Below are 15950 nucleotides of genomic sequence, written 5' to 3'. Positions count from 1 at the left end.
GGTTTAACTCTTACCTAAGTTTTCTTGCTTTGTTGGGCCTCACTGTTTTTTATTATTGCCTTGCTTTTCCTGCTTTGCCTGTCAAAGCACTTTGTAAACTTTGTTTTTAGAGGTGCTATATCAATAACGTTATTATTATAATTATTATTATATAGACAGCAAGGTAGCCTCCAAGCTCCAATTCTTTTTTGGGGATGATTTAAATTAATGAATAAAATTATTTGACGGATTCAATACATGTTTTTTTGTCACTTACCAAAATTGTTCCTGGCCGGATATTTTACAAAGAGTAGATGTCATTTCATACTAAACCAAATCCAGCAAAAGTGTTTGGTATCATGCGCTGTTGGCCATCATATTGTACATGTTGAACGTGTTTTGTGTGTGCTTGTCCGTGCACTACACAGGCCCATATGGTAAATGCAGTGCAGAGGATTGAGGACAAGCCTACATCAGCGTCGGAACAGACAAGATCAGAGAGGAAAATAAATATGGGATTATTAGAGATGTCACATACATGGACAGAAAATAGTGTCAGGCTAAAAAAAGACAAGATGTGTGCAACTGACACACTTCAACAAAATATAGATTTTCTTTTTGTATTTTTGAATAAATATAAAAGTTATCAAAAGGCAGGCAAATAGACATGCATAAATATGATAAAGGAACAGCACAAGTTTAAAAAGACATTTTCTCCTTGTGCCTGAATGGACAAGCGTGAGGAAGCAACATTTGCAGGGAGAGAAACCAGGAGAAGAGGTGGATAGACGCTGACAGATGAAAAAGTGAGTGATTATTGCAGATACAGGGGGAGGGATGAGAGGAGGAGCAACAACAGTGGGAGATACGCCTCAGATTATCAACCAGTGTCAGATGCTCTAGAGACAGATAAAGAGGAAGAGTGGACAAGAGTCTGACAGGAGGAGAGACGGAGAGAAAGAGGACGTCTCTGTGTGTACAAGCTGGTCTGCAAAGATGACTGACACAAAAAGCGTATCATCCGTGGAGGTGTCAGAGGGGAAGTTAGTTAAGAAGGTTAGTAGATGCACACGCCAAAATATGCCTTTGCGGTCTCCTAAATCTTGCCACTGGGGCTCTCAACATGATATACTGTCATGCCCCAGTGTTTGTCTTTTGAGGCCAGGCTGGCATGGATACCCTATTTACTCTATTTGTACAAATATAATGTTTTATTTATTAAAAAGCAATATCATTATAGAGCAATAATATGTGTGTAAGAACTGCTAATTCCCATCACTTATATTGCTTTTCTGAGCTGGTACATGTACTGTATGTCCAATGTTCAATCGTATTTCTTTGGATGCACTTTAACCTACAGTATAGGTGTGGGAGTGTGGGTGCTGTAAATCTACCTGCAGCTTCTTTACCTCGACTTTCTCTAATACCATACTTTACAGGATTTCAATCTTAAAGTGTGCAAAGAGTTCAATATATGTATAAATAATGTATATTAGTTAATTCACAATATCTGCTTGTGAGACAACTTTTCTATTTCAACCTCTTTGATCATCCTCCGTTCTCCAGGGTTCCATAAAGAAGAAGATCGAATCATTAAGGCGATGGAGTTCAGCTAGCATAAAAAGGCCTCCAAAGACTAAGGCCAAGAGCTTGAGTCTGTCTTCCCCCGTGGGAGACCCCGGTGACGTCTGGCTGCAAGAGGGAGACAGGAGAAAGCTGCGACCTATCGTTGACTCAGTCTTCGGACAGGTAGGACACTGAACAGGGGATTGGAGGCACGCCAGGTGTCCCATGTGGCGTTGTTGACGTGTTTGACTGAAAATGTCCTGTTGAGTGCTGCCTAAAAAATAGGCATCTAAGAAACTCAGCGTGAACTGCTCACTAATAAATAAATTAATGAAATTCCAGAGTCTCTGAAGATGAGAGTGTTTAAATGAGTTTAAATAGCTATGAGCACATTAGAGGACGTGAGAACCGTTGCTTGGCCTGTGAATGATGCTTTGCAAGTTATCAAACTGTTACTAAATGTAAAGGTACCCTCCGGAGTTGTTGACCACTAGTAGTGATATGGAGACATGTTTAGATGAGTGGGTCCCCATTTCGTTGTTATCTCATGGACAAACGCCATAGACTGTATATGAGATTGAGGAGATACAAACATATCAATTAACTTTTAAAGTTGTAAGAAGAAAATGTGGACAACAGCCAGATAAGACAATGTCGTGGTCGCGACCTGTCAATCACATGGTAGCCACGCACTAAAACATACGCTTTATCGTCTATGTTACTCTAAATGGGACCATCGTTTACTAAATGAACATCAAGTAGCGATTGAGACCATAGAATCATGTTTACAATGTTTACTGAGGTAATAAATAAAGTGGGAAGTGGGTAATTTTTTCTTCTTTTATTCAATCACACTTATTTTTGTAACAAGAAGAGTTGCCCCTTTCTGGCCAGTAGATCTAATGTAATTTCAAGGCACATCTGCTTCACTTTTAAGACCCGGAAGTTGCCACCTGGCGCACACATTTGAGTCAAGTTACCATGTTTCACACTGTTCCACTTTTTAGCCCTTTTTTGCAAGTTTACATGTTGGTCAAGTTGCTTTTACAAAAAAAAATCATGATGGCAGTTTCACTAGGTTGGGCCTAGTAATGGCACTCAACCTTAACCCTCTCAATATTTGCAATAATCCTTCATACTAACTGTATGACACAATTAATTAATACAATTTGCATTATTTAGGAAAATAAACATTTTCGTGGACCTTGTTTAGCCACACCTAACTTAAGATAGCAAGCAGCTGATGAAATCTCCCAGCAACAGTTGTCCCCGAGCAGAAAGCACCACAGGGCACAGGGCTTAGTGATCGGGTCAACATTAGGTTACAATCACAAGAAATTCATCAACTTTTTCCTCTGCTTTCCTGTATATACCCTCTGTAGCTTGCATTGCTCAGATGAGTCCTCCATACACTTGGCAACAGATGGAGCAAAGGAGAAAGGGAGGGCTGGTTGAAGGATGGATGTCATAAGGAAAGAGAGAAGAGATTGATTGCGATGTAAAGGGAGATTATAGCTTAAACGAGTGAGAGGACAAGAGTCGGTTAGACGTACATCACTTAAACAACATCACTTGAGACACCAGATTTATTTCCGCTGACAAGCATGAATGTGTTTGACAGATACAGCACATCGAACTGTAAATGAATGGGTCAGTGAAAGTCAGTGAGAGATTTAATCAGTTTTAAAGTTAAGACTCACAGGGACCGCCATGCTAATCCATGTTTTACAGCAGTTTAATTACTGTGCTTAATTTCTAACTATCAAATGCAAAACATGGCTTATGAGTCAGCTTATTTGTTAGTTACTACTGAGCAGGCAAATTGAATATTTCTATGCAAGATAGTAGAACATTTTGAGAGTTTCTTTATTGCAATCAAACATTGCAGTCACTTTATACGGCAAGTGAATGGCAGTTGATGTATTTATGCTATGAACATATTGCTTTCCATTAGTCCATTATGGTAGTTGAATAGGCTGAAGATGTGTTCATATGTCAGAACAGTTCAATAACGTCTCTACCATTTCAAAGTCTCCTCAACCTTTTTGGCTAAATTTGGGAGTTAAAGAGGAGCATCATTTTTTCCATACGACATAATCCAGTATATTCTACTGAATGTGTTTAATGAAACATTGGCGAGGTCTTCGGAAATGAATAAGGCTAGGAAACAATGCATCCTGTGCCCATGTTGTTTTGTATTGGTGTTTGCATTTAGGTGATCATCTGTCACTGATTAATAAAATGCATCACTATTTTCAATGAAAAAGGTTTTAATGCACCACTGTTTCTTCCAGCTAGCAGCAAGATAAACATGGCGTTAAAGGGATAGCTAGGCGAAGTTGTTAATAGTTAGGTGTTATAGATAAATGAAAGATACCACCAACATCACCAACAGTGAACACACGTGACATAAAGCTGTCAACCTCCTTGATAAACTATTAAAGAGTGTGTATCTGTACAAAGCAACAAAATCTTCAAATCTCAAATGAAACGACTGTGCACGCCCTCTAGAATTACGCATAGAAGCATTTACTTTATTTTCTTTTTGTTGGAGTTCCCTGTTAGCCCCCTCACAGTGTTCCCGAAAGGCTGTATCCTACCACAGGTCTGAATGTGGTCTTATGCTCTGGTCCTGAATAAATGTTATTACCCCTTAACTACATTTTTAACAGTGACAAAAAACCTTGAAACCTCGAAAATTTTCCTTTTTCTTTGATATGGCTAAACCAACTCTTTAAAATGCAGTTTACACTCACTCTTTTTTTTAAATATATTATATATATATATATATATATATATATATATATATATATATATATATGAAATATATAAAAAAAATTTAAATATATATATATATTTCAATTTTAAGCGTTGAAACAAAAAGAAAGACAGTGAATACACAGTTTTGTTCTAAATAGTTCTTCTCCAAGCTCATGTAAAATAGTTAGCACAAATGCTTTAATAATTATTTTTTTGCAAATTATTTTTTCCGCTCTGGCACAGTTCTGTAGTAGAATAAAAACTTGACACTTAGATATTCCTCCACTGAATTGATATTGAATGCACTTTTGTCCACTGAAATGAAAAAAATATTTATTGTTTTCTCATCCACAAGAAGAATAGAATAGAATGTGTGACAGTTTGTCACACATTCTATTGGGGGAATTCAAGATCTCTCATTCAATCTTTGATTACAAATTATTACTACGTACATACATTTTTCAATATTATGTGTATAAATAAATGTATATTATGCTCTGAAAACGTGTAAGAATTGTCCTCTACACTTTAGAGTTTAAACATAAAATACATATCTAGAAAACATATTTCAGAAACTGTTTTTTTTGCAGTCTTTGACAGAAAACACATTGAGTTACAGAACTCTACTGTTAAGTGTCTGTGTTTGTAGACGATGCATACAATGCAATGAGAACAAATAGCATGACAGCTTTAGTAGACAGATTTAAAAGCGGGTTAGGTGCACCATTACCACGGTGGCACTCTTAGCAGCAACAGTTGAGTCCTATACTCCTGGAGGGAGATAAAAAACACGCAGTTCCAACGTTTCTGTGACCTTATATCCCTTCATCCTATTTTTGTAGAGAATCTCTAATCCATAGGACCTCTCAGAACTTTTAGGTCACATTTAAATGCATGAACAAAATCTGGACAGGTGCGTGAGCCATTATCCTCCCTTTGGGAATGTGTAAGTAGGCGAGAATGAGATTAGGGAATGTGGGACAATCGAGACTGCCATATGCGGTTGCAGTCTGTAAAGTTAAGGACAGATAGATGCAAAAAAATAAATAAGATGAAAGATGCTAAACACTTTGTAGAGCCGAAGGAAACTGCAAAGTTGAATGATATGTGTGAGTTCGTCACTATTAATGACCAACTCGTATTACACTTAGGTGTAAAAGGTGTTTTTATTTATTCATCAATTACCCTTTTAACCATTACCATTATGTTTTGAAATATAGCGATGTTGTTACATGCAGTACAAATACAGTCTTTGTGTGTATGGAAAAAGAACTGATATTCCGAATGCTTTTGTCTTTTTCAGTCATTATGTAAACAGTTGATTGTCCTGTTGTGTTGTTTCTCCTAAATGTGGATCTGGCCAGTGGTTGTGGTCTGTATCCGTCAGTGTGGCAACTCAAACCAATCTCAGATGTCTTAGCAGATATACTGTGTTCATTCATTTGCCAGTGAGATCAGCACACATTCAAGGTCACAAGGCATGTGCCTGTCCATGTGCATGTGCATGTTCATGTTCGATGTGTATGGACATTACGAAGTAAACAGATAAAGACTGAATGAGGGGATGAGCACTTTATATGTCTGACGTCAAACAGGCTCAGTATACTGCACATACATAGTACTATACTCGTTTATTAAGCACTGGGATCATGGTAAATACTACTGTGGTAGATGCATGTTGTAACGGAGGGATGACACGGACACTGTCTGTGCAGGCAGTATCTTGTTTATAGCCGCAATCTGATGATGTCTGCACAGCTGCCCTCATTGTTTTTGATTGGTTGAAGAGAGGATCTGCACATTTTTATGTGTAGGTCTCATTTGAACTAGTCTAAGCATGAGTGTTTGTGTCAACATGCACACATAAGCATGCAAAAACACTTGGACGCACTCGATCTCAGCCAAAATGTTTGACCTGACCTACACCAAAATCCTGACTTTGGAGTGTGTCCATCATGTTGTTTATTGGATTTTCTGTCGCCTATCTTCTATCCTTGTCTTTCGGGCATCTGGTGTACTTACTGTTGTCGAGGCATAGAGCACAAATTCTCACCCAGCTGCTCTGTTTTGGGTTTTATAGCTGAAAAGCTTTGTGTTCACACAGGGCTGTTGATTGAGGCAACCTGTCGGTGCTTCTCTTTTTTTCCATTGAGAAAGACAAAAACTATTTTGCTTTGACTTTCTGTGTGCATGTGCCTACTTTTTATGTTTCGCTTTGTATTTGTAAAAAAAAGACTCCGATTAAATTAATCTGAAGCTTTCCGTGTATGCCTGTGAAATACATGATGGGAAACAATGTAGAAATCAAAAAAACATTACAGCACTGAGGCTTCCATTGCTAATCTGGTGGGTGTCCAGCTGGATCCGTGGGCTGAGGCACATACTATTATATAACCGAGACACTGTGGATCCAAATCCTTTGTTGCAAATCATCTCATCAATCTCTGTCCTCTCTACTTAATAGATTTTCAGTGTATTTTTTTATTTATTCCCCCAAGTCTACAGAAAGGTCACACTGCAGGCTCAGCTGGAGAATCCCATCTGTGAAGCTGCTAGAGATTCAGTGATTGTTGTGCCACCCGTCCATGAAAACAGGTTCTCCCACTCAGCCTCTCACTACTTACTACTCCACCCTATCTCTCATCTCCCTTTCTGCTTAGTGACCCATCGAAAATAAACAGATTTTCCTGTAACTAGAATGTATAGCCTTTTTCAATAGTAAGGCAGGAGGCTGACATCTAGTGGTGGTGCATAGCTGAGCGCAAGTTCATGTTCGCTATAACCGTAAGCTGAGCATTACTGCACTCTGCTGGTGATACATTGACAGTGTAAAGTTGCTCATGGATAAATGTATGTATCCTGCAAAAGCACCTGATTAATTAAAATGAAATAGTGTGTAGATGCTGAATCACTAGTTGAATTTATAGTGTGTACCTGCCCAGTTAATATTGAAGAGAGAAGAAGAAAGACTGAGGAGGAATCTGCACTGAAAAGGAGGCTGCAGTAAAGAAATGGAGAAGTAGTAATATGTAACTTATTGTAAGTCGCTTGGATAAAAGCGTCAGCTAAATTAAATGTAATATAATGCAATGCAATATGTAGGGGAATACAAAGAGATGAACCTCAGGAAACAGATGAAAGGTCACAAAGAAAGATATGGGGACATAGAGAGACACCAAACATGTGTTAGTTCTCCTAAATTGACCACAGAGGATTAGGGCTGTGGGCGCTGAGCATTGGCCTTACACATACTGCTGCTAATCTCTGGCACACATACAGAACCACATGACCAGCATACAAATGTGTATTAGAGGGAGGTATGAAGTTACATTTCATGAACTCACGTGTATCTAAGCCTGGTGCAGTGGTTGCAAAGCAGCTTGGCAGTAATAAACAACATGTCTTGATTAAAAACTGTACTTAAGTATAAGATAACAAGTATTCAGTGAAGAGTTTAGTTTTGCTTCTCCAGTTTTGGGGATTTAATTTCAGGAGGTAAAGGTTATGGGGAAGGAATAATTAAATAGAAAGAAAAGTAGGAAAGATATGAATAAATAACTGAAGAAGTCTTGTGCGATGACATTTTTATTTTTATTTTACCTCAAATGTATTGGGTGGTCAAGATATTTTTATGAGTTCCTAAAAAGTAGAAATATTATTTAGAAACACAAATGTATCTTTTATTTATCATGTTAAAGACTGTGTATGATATGAAATTTCCATCTGGTGTTTGTTTATGAATATTGACACCGTGGTGGACAGTGATCCAGATTCTACCATCTCACTAACCTATTGACCCACCGCTCCTAATGAATACTGCACCAATGTTCATCAGAATGATCTAACCTTTCTACAAAGAAACAACTATATTAATGAAATTTCATATATGCAACAAAACATTTCTGTATAGGCTATTGCACATTGCAATATTTATAGTTTGTTGTCTTTTGTTTACTGTCTGTTATATATATATATATATATATATATATATATATATATATATATATATATATATATATATATATATATATATATATATATATATATATATAAACCAGTAATTACAGCTGTCAGATAAACAGCTGTCAGATAAACGTCAAAAGTTAAAAGGTTAATATTTCTCTCTAAATTGTCGAGTAAAAAAACAGATATTTTTCAAAATTCTCAATTATTTCCAGTAATGCAGGGATGTTGTTTGCTAAAGTTTACGTTTGATGACATACAACCTGATGGACATAGCTAACTAAGAGAGACTTACCATTCAGCTCAATATGGTCAGAATTAAGCAGGGAAAAATGTTACTATTTACATGGTAATTTTTCTCTAAATCTTTACAAAAACATGAAGAGGAGTTTGAACATTTACACATTCCACATGTTTTTCTTGTATGGCTAATTCTAATACGTTTAACTGTTTCAAACAAAAAACTGAATTTACTAAATTGAAATGAAAGGAATTTGCTAGCTAATTGTCTCTATTTGAGGTAAATCTCAAAATACAGGTGTGTTTGCTCCATTGTTGTGTTTGTTTCCATGTTGTAAACAGAATTGATCTGTTTTTTACTTTAAAGTAGTCTACATATTCTTCTAGTCCACCCCTTTCAAGATTGTACTCCCATCGTCTGTCAACATAACTCTTACCCTCTAATCTAAAATGCCAGGGATTAAATAGGCAGCCAACTCCCCATCCATAATTCTACCCCCCCTCCCCCGCACACACACCCCTCTCTCTCTGCCAGACTAGTCATTTTGAGAACATAAGCACGATGTTTGGGAGACAGAGAGAGGAAGGTGGGTGGGGTGGATTAGTTTAAGTTGGTCCAAATTCAAGGGATCACCCGTGGCGAGAAGGGCTGACGGATAAATGGGTGGGGGAAAGTATGTGTTTGTGAGAGAGTGAGGCAGAGAGAGATAGAAAGGGAGGGAGAATATGGTCGAGTCATACAATCAGAGCCAAAATCTGGCAGCAGGAGGTTGTTTCAGCCCAGATATGACCCAGCTCTCCAACTCCACCCCGTCAATCTCTAGCAGCCTGCTGCTATTCCATAATATCACACTACACGTCTCAAAGCTCAGCATGACAGCCTCCAGCAACCTGGAGGAGTTTAGGATTTAATGCAAAATCATATGCATACCTTGCCTCTCACTTGACCAATAGGATCTTGGATTTTAGCACGTGTACTGACAGGGATTATTTTTCGCTTTTAGAGTAGTGGTGCAAGTGGACAAATTTGCCGCCGTTGCCCCATGGAATGCAATGGATTAAGTATGGATTTTGGACTTTTATGTGACAATTGACCAGAGAGGGAGAGAAATAGGAAGAGAAATAGGGGAGAAGTGTGGGGACAGGAGGAGGGGAGACAGGAAGAAGAGGGCAGTGAGATGGGAAACATAAACAAGGCTTCTAAAAAGAACTGTAAAAGAAAAAAGGTAAGGATTCATTTATTTCCTTTGAGCTGAGAGAAACCGATTTATCAAAGAGTTTGAACTGATAGACACGTAAGATAATGCTTGTGATACATCTGACACTGTCAAAGCTACATTTGAGTTGTAAACAATTTTTCAGCCTGATTTAAAATACATTTTGTTTCTGATAAATCTATATTTGTATATATTGAATTACATTTTATTTGACTTCTGACTGTCATGACAGTAAACATGTAGATGTGAATCTGCCAGTTTCATTGCAATGGAATATAAGTGGTAATTTGATGTGGGTCCTAATGTAGTTCGTTCCTCTCCTCTAAGGGGGAGTTGCCCATAGAACGAAGTGGCGCCCCATTAGCTGCCGCCATGCTGGGGGGCCTGGGTGGAGCAGGTGAGGTGGACACGGATGACGAGGAAGAGGGAGGGAACGAGCGGGACTTTGATGAGCCCCTTTGCGCTCTGGTTAAGAACTGCAACATGCTGCACCACTTAGTTGGGCCTGCTTGTATCTTCCTCAGACAGGGCTTCGCACAGAGCCAGATTGTATGTATGACATTCACACACACACATGCACACACAGTACGTCATTATGAACGCCAAATGCTCTCATACATCTCTTTATCCATCCATTTTCGCAGTGCCTGTACAAGGGAAGGTCCATTTGTGGCCATCCATCAGTCCAGCGAGACATCATCACAGCCTTTCCATCCCATTTCCACCAATGACAATTTCACCCTGTGTCAACCCCCATTAGTCCTGTATACCACCATATCAGCACATTTCATAAAAGTTTATGTGATTGTGCTAGATGACATGTGTTGCATAATATGATTTAGCTTGTGGAGGGGGGGGGGGGGGGGGGGACATAATCTTGCATTACAACCTTGGATTATGTTTAATGTTAGGTTAATGTTTTAACTATTAAAACTTTTTTCAACCAGAAATAATTTGATACTACGTTTTTCAAATGATGTAATCATCTTGGAACAAAGAAAGAAAGAAAGAAAGAAAGTGTCAGAAGGGACCTCTTACACTTTACTGTACAGGAGTTGCAAGCTATACTAGGTCATATAACAGATTGTACTATAAAGACAGCGCAACTGTCTAGATTATAATTTAGATCGTGAATCCACATTCTAAACAGAGCTGTAGATATCATGTGTACCTTTTATATCAGGTTAATGTCAATTAATGTAGAGACAGGGAATATGGCAGGGATCAAAAACAGTAAGTTCCTTTCGCTGTTTGCGCTAATTGAAAAAAGCCATTGGATTGGATGTCAATCATCACAGGTGCCTCACAAGCTTTAGGCACCTGACGTGAGGTATTGGAAGAACTTGGGCTGAGTCTATAACAAAATGTAACAATAGTGACTCATCACAAGTACGAAATATAATCAATTTAAGATGAATATGATGTCATTTATAAGACAAAATTATTATACTGTATTTTGTAGTTGACCTCTGTGTGGCTTTGGTGAATGGATAAATGTAATTCAATATAAAAGGTAAACAGTCTTATGACCACTGACACTATTCTCGTCTACGGCCATGGAGAGTTAATGTCTTTCTGGAGAGATGAACGGATCCAATGAGTATATGCAATTTGAATAGGTTTGCCCTTTGTGAATGGATTTCCCCTCAGCTCTATGTTAGCTCCATCGCAGCTCTATCGAGTGTTTCAGCATCTTTTAACTAATTATTTTGGTTTCACGGCTCGTAAACTGACATTTTTTGTTCTCTGTCATCACTCAGATGAACTTAAATGGCAGACAGACAGAGTTAACATCTAGCTGAACATAAGCATTTAGCAGCTGAAGGATCAGATATTTCAGGGGTTCAGGAGTTAGTGGACACAGAGAACTGAGCTAAAAAGGGAGTGAATATGTGTCCAATATACTTGATATATATGATCAAATACCTACAAAAACGAATGAAATTCCTACCAGCGGTAGTTTGGGATTAGCGCCAATTAGCAAATGTTAGCATGCTAAAAGGCTCAACTAAGATTATTGTAAACATTGACACTATAAACAGCAGGTATAATGTTCTAACTTAATCAGACCAGCATGTAAATACTGACATTGTGAGGAACATTAGCATGCTGACTTAAACCTTAATTTCAAAGATGTGTATGTGTTACAGGTTCATAAAGCGACTAGTATGGCTTTAAATTTAGGACATACTTTTGGCGTTCCATTTAAGCGGACAGTTGCGGACTTGTACTGGTCTGGTTAAAGTCGTACGCACATTTCCCATTACACAACGTGTATAGCGGTAATACACGTTGTTTGCCAGGAGTTGAATGCCATTTGGCTGTCTTTGTATTCCTTTGAAGATGAAGTATATACATGTGGGTAATGGCAGACACAACCTCTCTTCAAAACAAGCATCTGCACTTTTATCTTCTTCTTGGCAAACCAGCTAGAGGTGCATACGCCACCAACTGAACTGGAGTGTGGAATGAAACGTGCTATGCGTATGTATGATGTCTGCAGCACACAGACTTAGTAAAGTAGGGTGCGCGTGTAGGACATGGGCAGATGATGCCATTTACGTCACGTACGAATTAGCCTTAAATTTCTTGTTGTTGATAATTATCAGTGTTATAAGTGACTTTCATCAATCCAGAAACCCAACAGTATCTTTTCTGAGCCACCACAGTCCTGAACTTGTAGGACAACTTTCTGTTAATACTTATATTCATGGATCGAGGAAAGAGGATTCCTCTATAGAGTACATAGATTAGTCTATGAGATGAATAGTGTGAGGCTGATAGCATTTACTGGTTATTAATCCCCCATAATGCCCTTTGTCCTCTCAGATGATGGTAAAAGGAACACCCTCAGGAGCACAGCTTACATATCTTAGAGTTTGCATTTACATCGTTTATATCCATTGGTGTTTGTGGCATCTAGTTTTTGCAACATGATAGACTTAGTGGAATCCTTTCTAAAGCAAATTGTGATGCCACAATACATTTCATCTTCTCAAACTTTAACATTGTAGGGTTTTCTCAAGAACTCAGTGGTGTTAGCAGTTTGGGAATAAAAGCCGATAACTAAAAAATTTGGGAACAACAAGGAAAACATTTGCATACTTGCCTCTGTGGCTGAATTTGGCTCAACCTGACAGTCACTTGTTTTAGCAAAAAAGACAAATTGGTACGTAATGTGTTTGCCGCATGTTCAGCCTGTTCAGACGTGTTAATGTCCTTTAATCATGTCCTGGCCGACTAGCAGTGCAGATGTAGATGAAAAAAAATCACAGGCAGATAGAGAAATGAAAAACCTTTAAGCCTTTGTGATTTGTAATACAATTTACAGCTGTAATCTCCTGGCCACTGTTCTCTCCTGCATCCTCTAATCCAGGCCTGTATTATTCCTGCTGCTGAATATGTTGTGAACAAACGTATCCTGGCCTTACCTTTTGTCCATGCCACCACATGCTGAAGCCAGTTTAAAATAAACTGTATGGGTATGGCTGTAGCTAAAAGTGTTTAAACTCATTTAGAAAACATTTTAGGTTCTAACTCTATTTTGAAAGTGCAAACAGACGTGCAGGCCTTATTTCTGTGTTTAGAAAGGAACTTTTTAATGATGCATTTTGAATGCTTATCATGGAGCATATGAGCAGCAGACCTTCAAAGCTCCTCCACCAGAGAGTGGACACAAGCGTGTGTAGCAGATTGACTAAAAAGGTTATTTGGGTCACTCAGATCAAAACCCAAATAATCCAGCAATAGGATCTCCTCTCAGGTGATTGAACATGAAACAAAAATGCTTCACACAAGCAAAGGAACTAGAACTAGAAGCTGAAGCCATTGTACATGTGTGTATGAGAAACAGAACAAGACACATACGATTGAAAGTGTATGTTTTTACCTGACTGTATGTGTTTCCTGTCTTCTATCTGCAACACCGCAGGACAGAGATCTACGGCCAGAGGAAATGGAAGGTAGGTACAGAGATATTACAAGCTTAATCCGAAATCCTCAATCCTTCTCTCACTCCATCGTCATCCCTCCCTTTTCTTTTTCCTGAACCACCTTCTTCCTTTCAAACCTCAAACTTTGGTTTATGCTTTACTGTAGAGGTCAAAATGTCCGGACTTCATCCACCAATTGAATGTCAGCATGTGAACCAGCAGAGATTTATTTTACTTGTAACTGTGGAAGATCAAAGTATAGGATTAGTATTCAAAGACTAATATAGACAAATTAAGCACAGTTTAACTTTCCCGCCCCTCATATTCCTCAGGTCTGGTTCAAACTCTGCATTCACGGGAATGTAATATGTGATTTGACTATGGAATAAATAGCCATTGACATTTTTTATTTGTTTATGTAGAAACTCAGTACATTGCAAATAATAACAAGTATTACTTTATGGTGTCAGGTTGAGTAAAAAACATATTGCCATGTTTTTCTTTTTTTTTTCTTTGGTTATAATTTAGTTAAAAGTGTACTCCAGTCATTTTAACATTGCACTCTCCTATTACACTCTCAGAAGAAATAATTTGAAGGACACAGAATAGACCAATTATCACCGGGATGTTCACATTGTCCTAAAAAACCATAACGATCAGATCAATTAGAAAGATGAGACAATCATGTAAAACCTCTACACGTACAGGGCTTTTACATAACAATTACAGAGTATACACTTAGAACTGCAATCTATGTATTTCTTGTACCTATTTACTATTCTTTACACATCTTCCCTGCAGAGCTGCGTGAGGCCTTCAGGGAGTTTGACAAAGACAAGGATGGCTTTATCAGCTGTAAGGACCTGGGCGAGTGTATGAGGACTATGGGATACATGCCGACAGAGATGGAATTGATAGAACTCAGCCAGCAGATCTGTGAGTAATTTGCGATTATTTACCTATCGATCTGGTCATTCATTTGCTTGCTTGTTAAAGACACAAAAAAGATCAGTTAACTCTGTCTTCTGTGTGTACTTATTTTCTCCCTGTTCAGGTGGCGGCAGAGTGGATTTTGAGGACTTTGTTGAACTGATGGGTCCCAAGATGCTCGCTGAGACTGCAGACATGATTGGAGTCAAGGAGTTGAGGGATGCCTTCAAAGAGGTAGGCAGTATAATGTATTAACTTACAGCCAAATAGACCACCCCATTTCCCCAACTTTAATTTCTGATGCATTTCTTTTCATATGCTTTCTCAAACTCATCGATTTTGTTTCCCAGTTTGACTCTGATGGCGATGGTCAGATCAGCCTTTCAGAGCTGAGGAATGCCATGAAGAAGCTAATGGGGGAGCAGCTGAACCACAGCGAGATAGATGAGATCCTGCGAGACGTTGACCTCAATGGGGATGGAGAGGTGGACTTTGAAGGTGAGTGATTGATGCTTTAGCACATTGAAAACCAACCAATGTTTAGGCCCCTGCTCGGAAATTGCATACCCAAACTAAAAAGGGTGTATCTCTGCAACCACTAGGGCTATTTGAATAATTTTGGTGTTATAATAAATGGCTACACATGTATTATTTTGTTCAGATGTGTAAATATCAGTCTATATGTTACTGGTTAAGAGTAAATGAAGATGACACACAGCAAAAATTTAAAGGTGTCAGGTCCGTCTAGAAAAAAAGCACTTTCAGGATGCTTATTTCTTTGAAATCTCTCCCAAACCTCTCCCAAATCATAGCACAATATGTGAACATTCTCTCTGCAAAGGTTGACTTTGATAAAGTGAAGCAGAACAAAGTTAGAGAGGGTTTAGTACAGAGAAAATTCAGGCAAGGAATCAAAAATTTGCATTGGGGCACATTTGCACACATCTATGACATTTTAATTTTCTCATGTACCAAACCATATATTTAACTTGTATATTACTTATGGTATTCAATACATCCAAATACAGCAGTTTGGATTTTTTTTTTCAGAATACAAGCTATGATTTTTCAGTTTTATATAACAATTGCTCAGTCTGGTTTTGAATTGGTTATGAAAGGAAACTGAACAAGAAGGTAGCAATGTGAATTTCAATCAAGTTAGTAGGGGATGTTCAGGCTCAGGAAAGAAGTAAAAGGAGATGGTGGAAGAAAGAATATACTTCATGGTGAAACTATCCTTTTTCTTAACTAATAGTAACAACATGTCTTTTCTTTCCACAGAGTTTGTGCGAATGATGTCTCGCTGACTCGTCCCCAAACCTCACTCAACTGCACTCAACACAATATGGACCAGACTGCATAC

At 38.3% G+C, this 15950-nt stretch overlaps 1 protein-coding gene across 2 annotated transcripts; it reads left to right on the top strand.

Annotated features, from left to right (window-relative positions):
- Positions 1 to 975: 975 nt before the first annotated feature.
- cabp2a (calcium binding protein 2a) lies at positions 976 to 15894 on the top strand (the record flags this gene model as incomplete). Of its 2 annotated transcripts, XM_079220372.1 has the most annotated exons (8): positions 976 to 1035; positions 1546 to 1728; positions 10053 to 10274; positions 13657 to 13687; positions 14459 to 14593; positions 14712 to 14821; positions 14938 to 15085; positions 15869 to 15894. In XM_079220372.1, the coding sequence occupies 8 exons, from the start codon at positions 976 to 978 to the stop codon at positions 15892 to 15894; spliced, it is 915 nt and encodes a 304-aa protein (XP_079076498.1). The 2 variants fall into 2 exon arrangements, with proteins under 2 accessions (XP_079076498.1, XP_079076499.1); XM_079220373.1 differs by lacking the exons at positions 976 to 1035; positions 1546 to 1728 and adding an exon at positions 9687 to 9734.
- Between the last annotated feature and the right edge of the window lie 56 nt (positions 15895 to 15950).

This window comes from Taurulus bubalis (genome assembly GCF_910589615.1).
Source record: "Taurulus bubalis genome assembly, chromosome: 6".
Taxonomy (NCBI): Eukaryota; Metazoa; Chordata; class Actinopteri; order Perciformes; family Cottidae; genus Taurulus; species Taurulus bubalis.
This window is presented reverse-complemented; position numbering and strand designations above follow the sequence as displayed.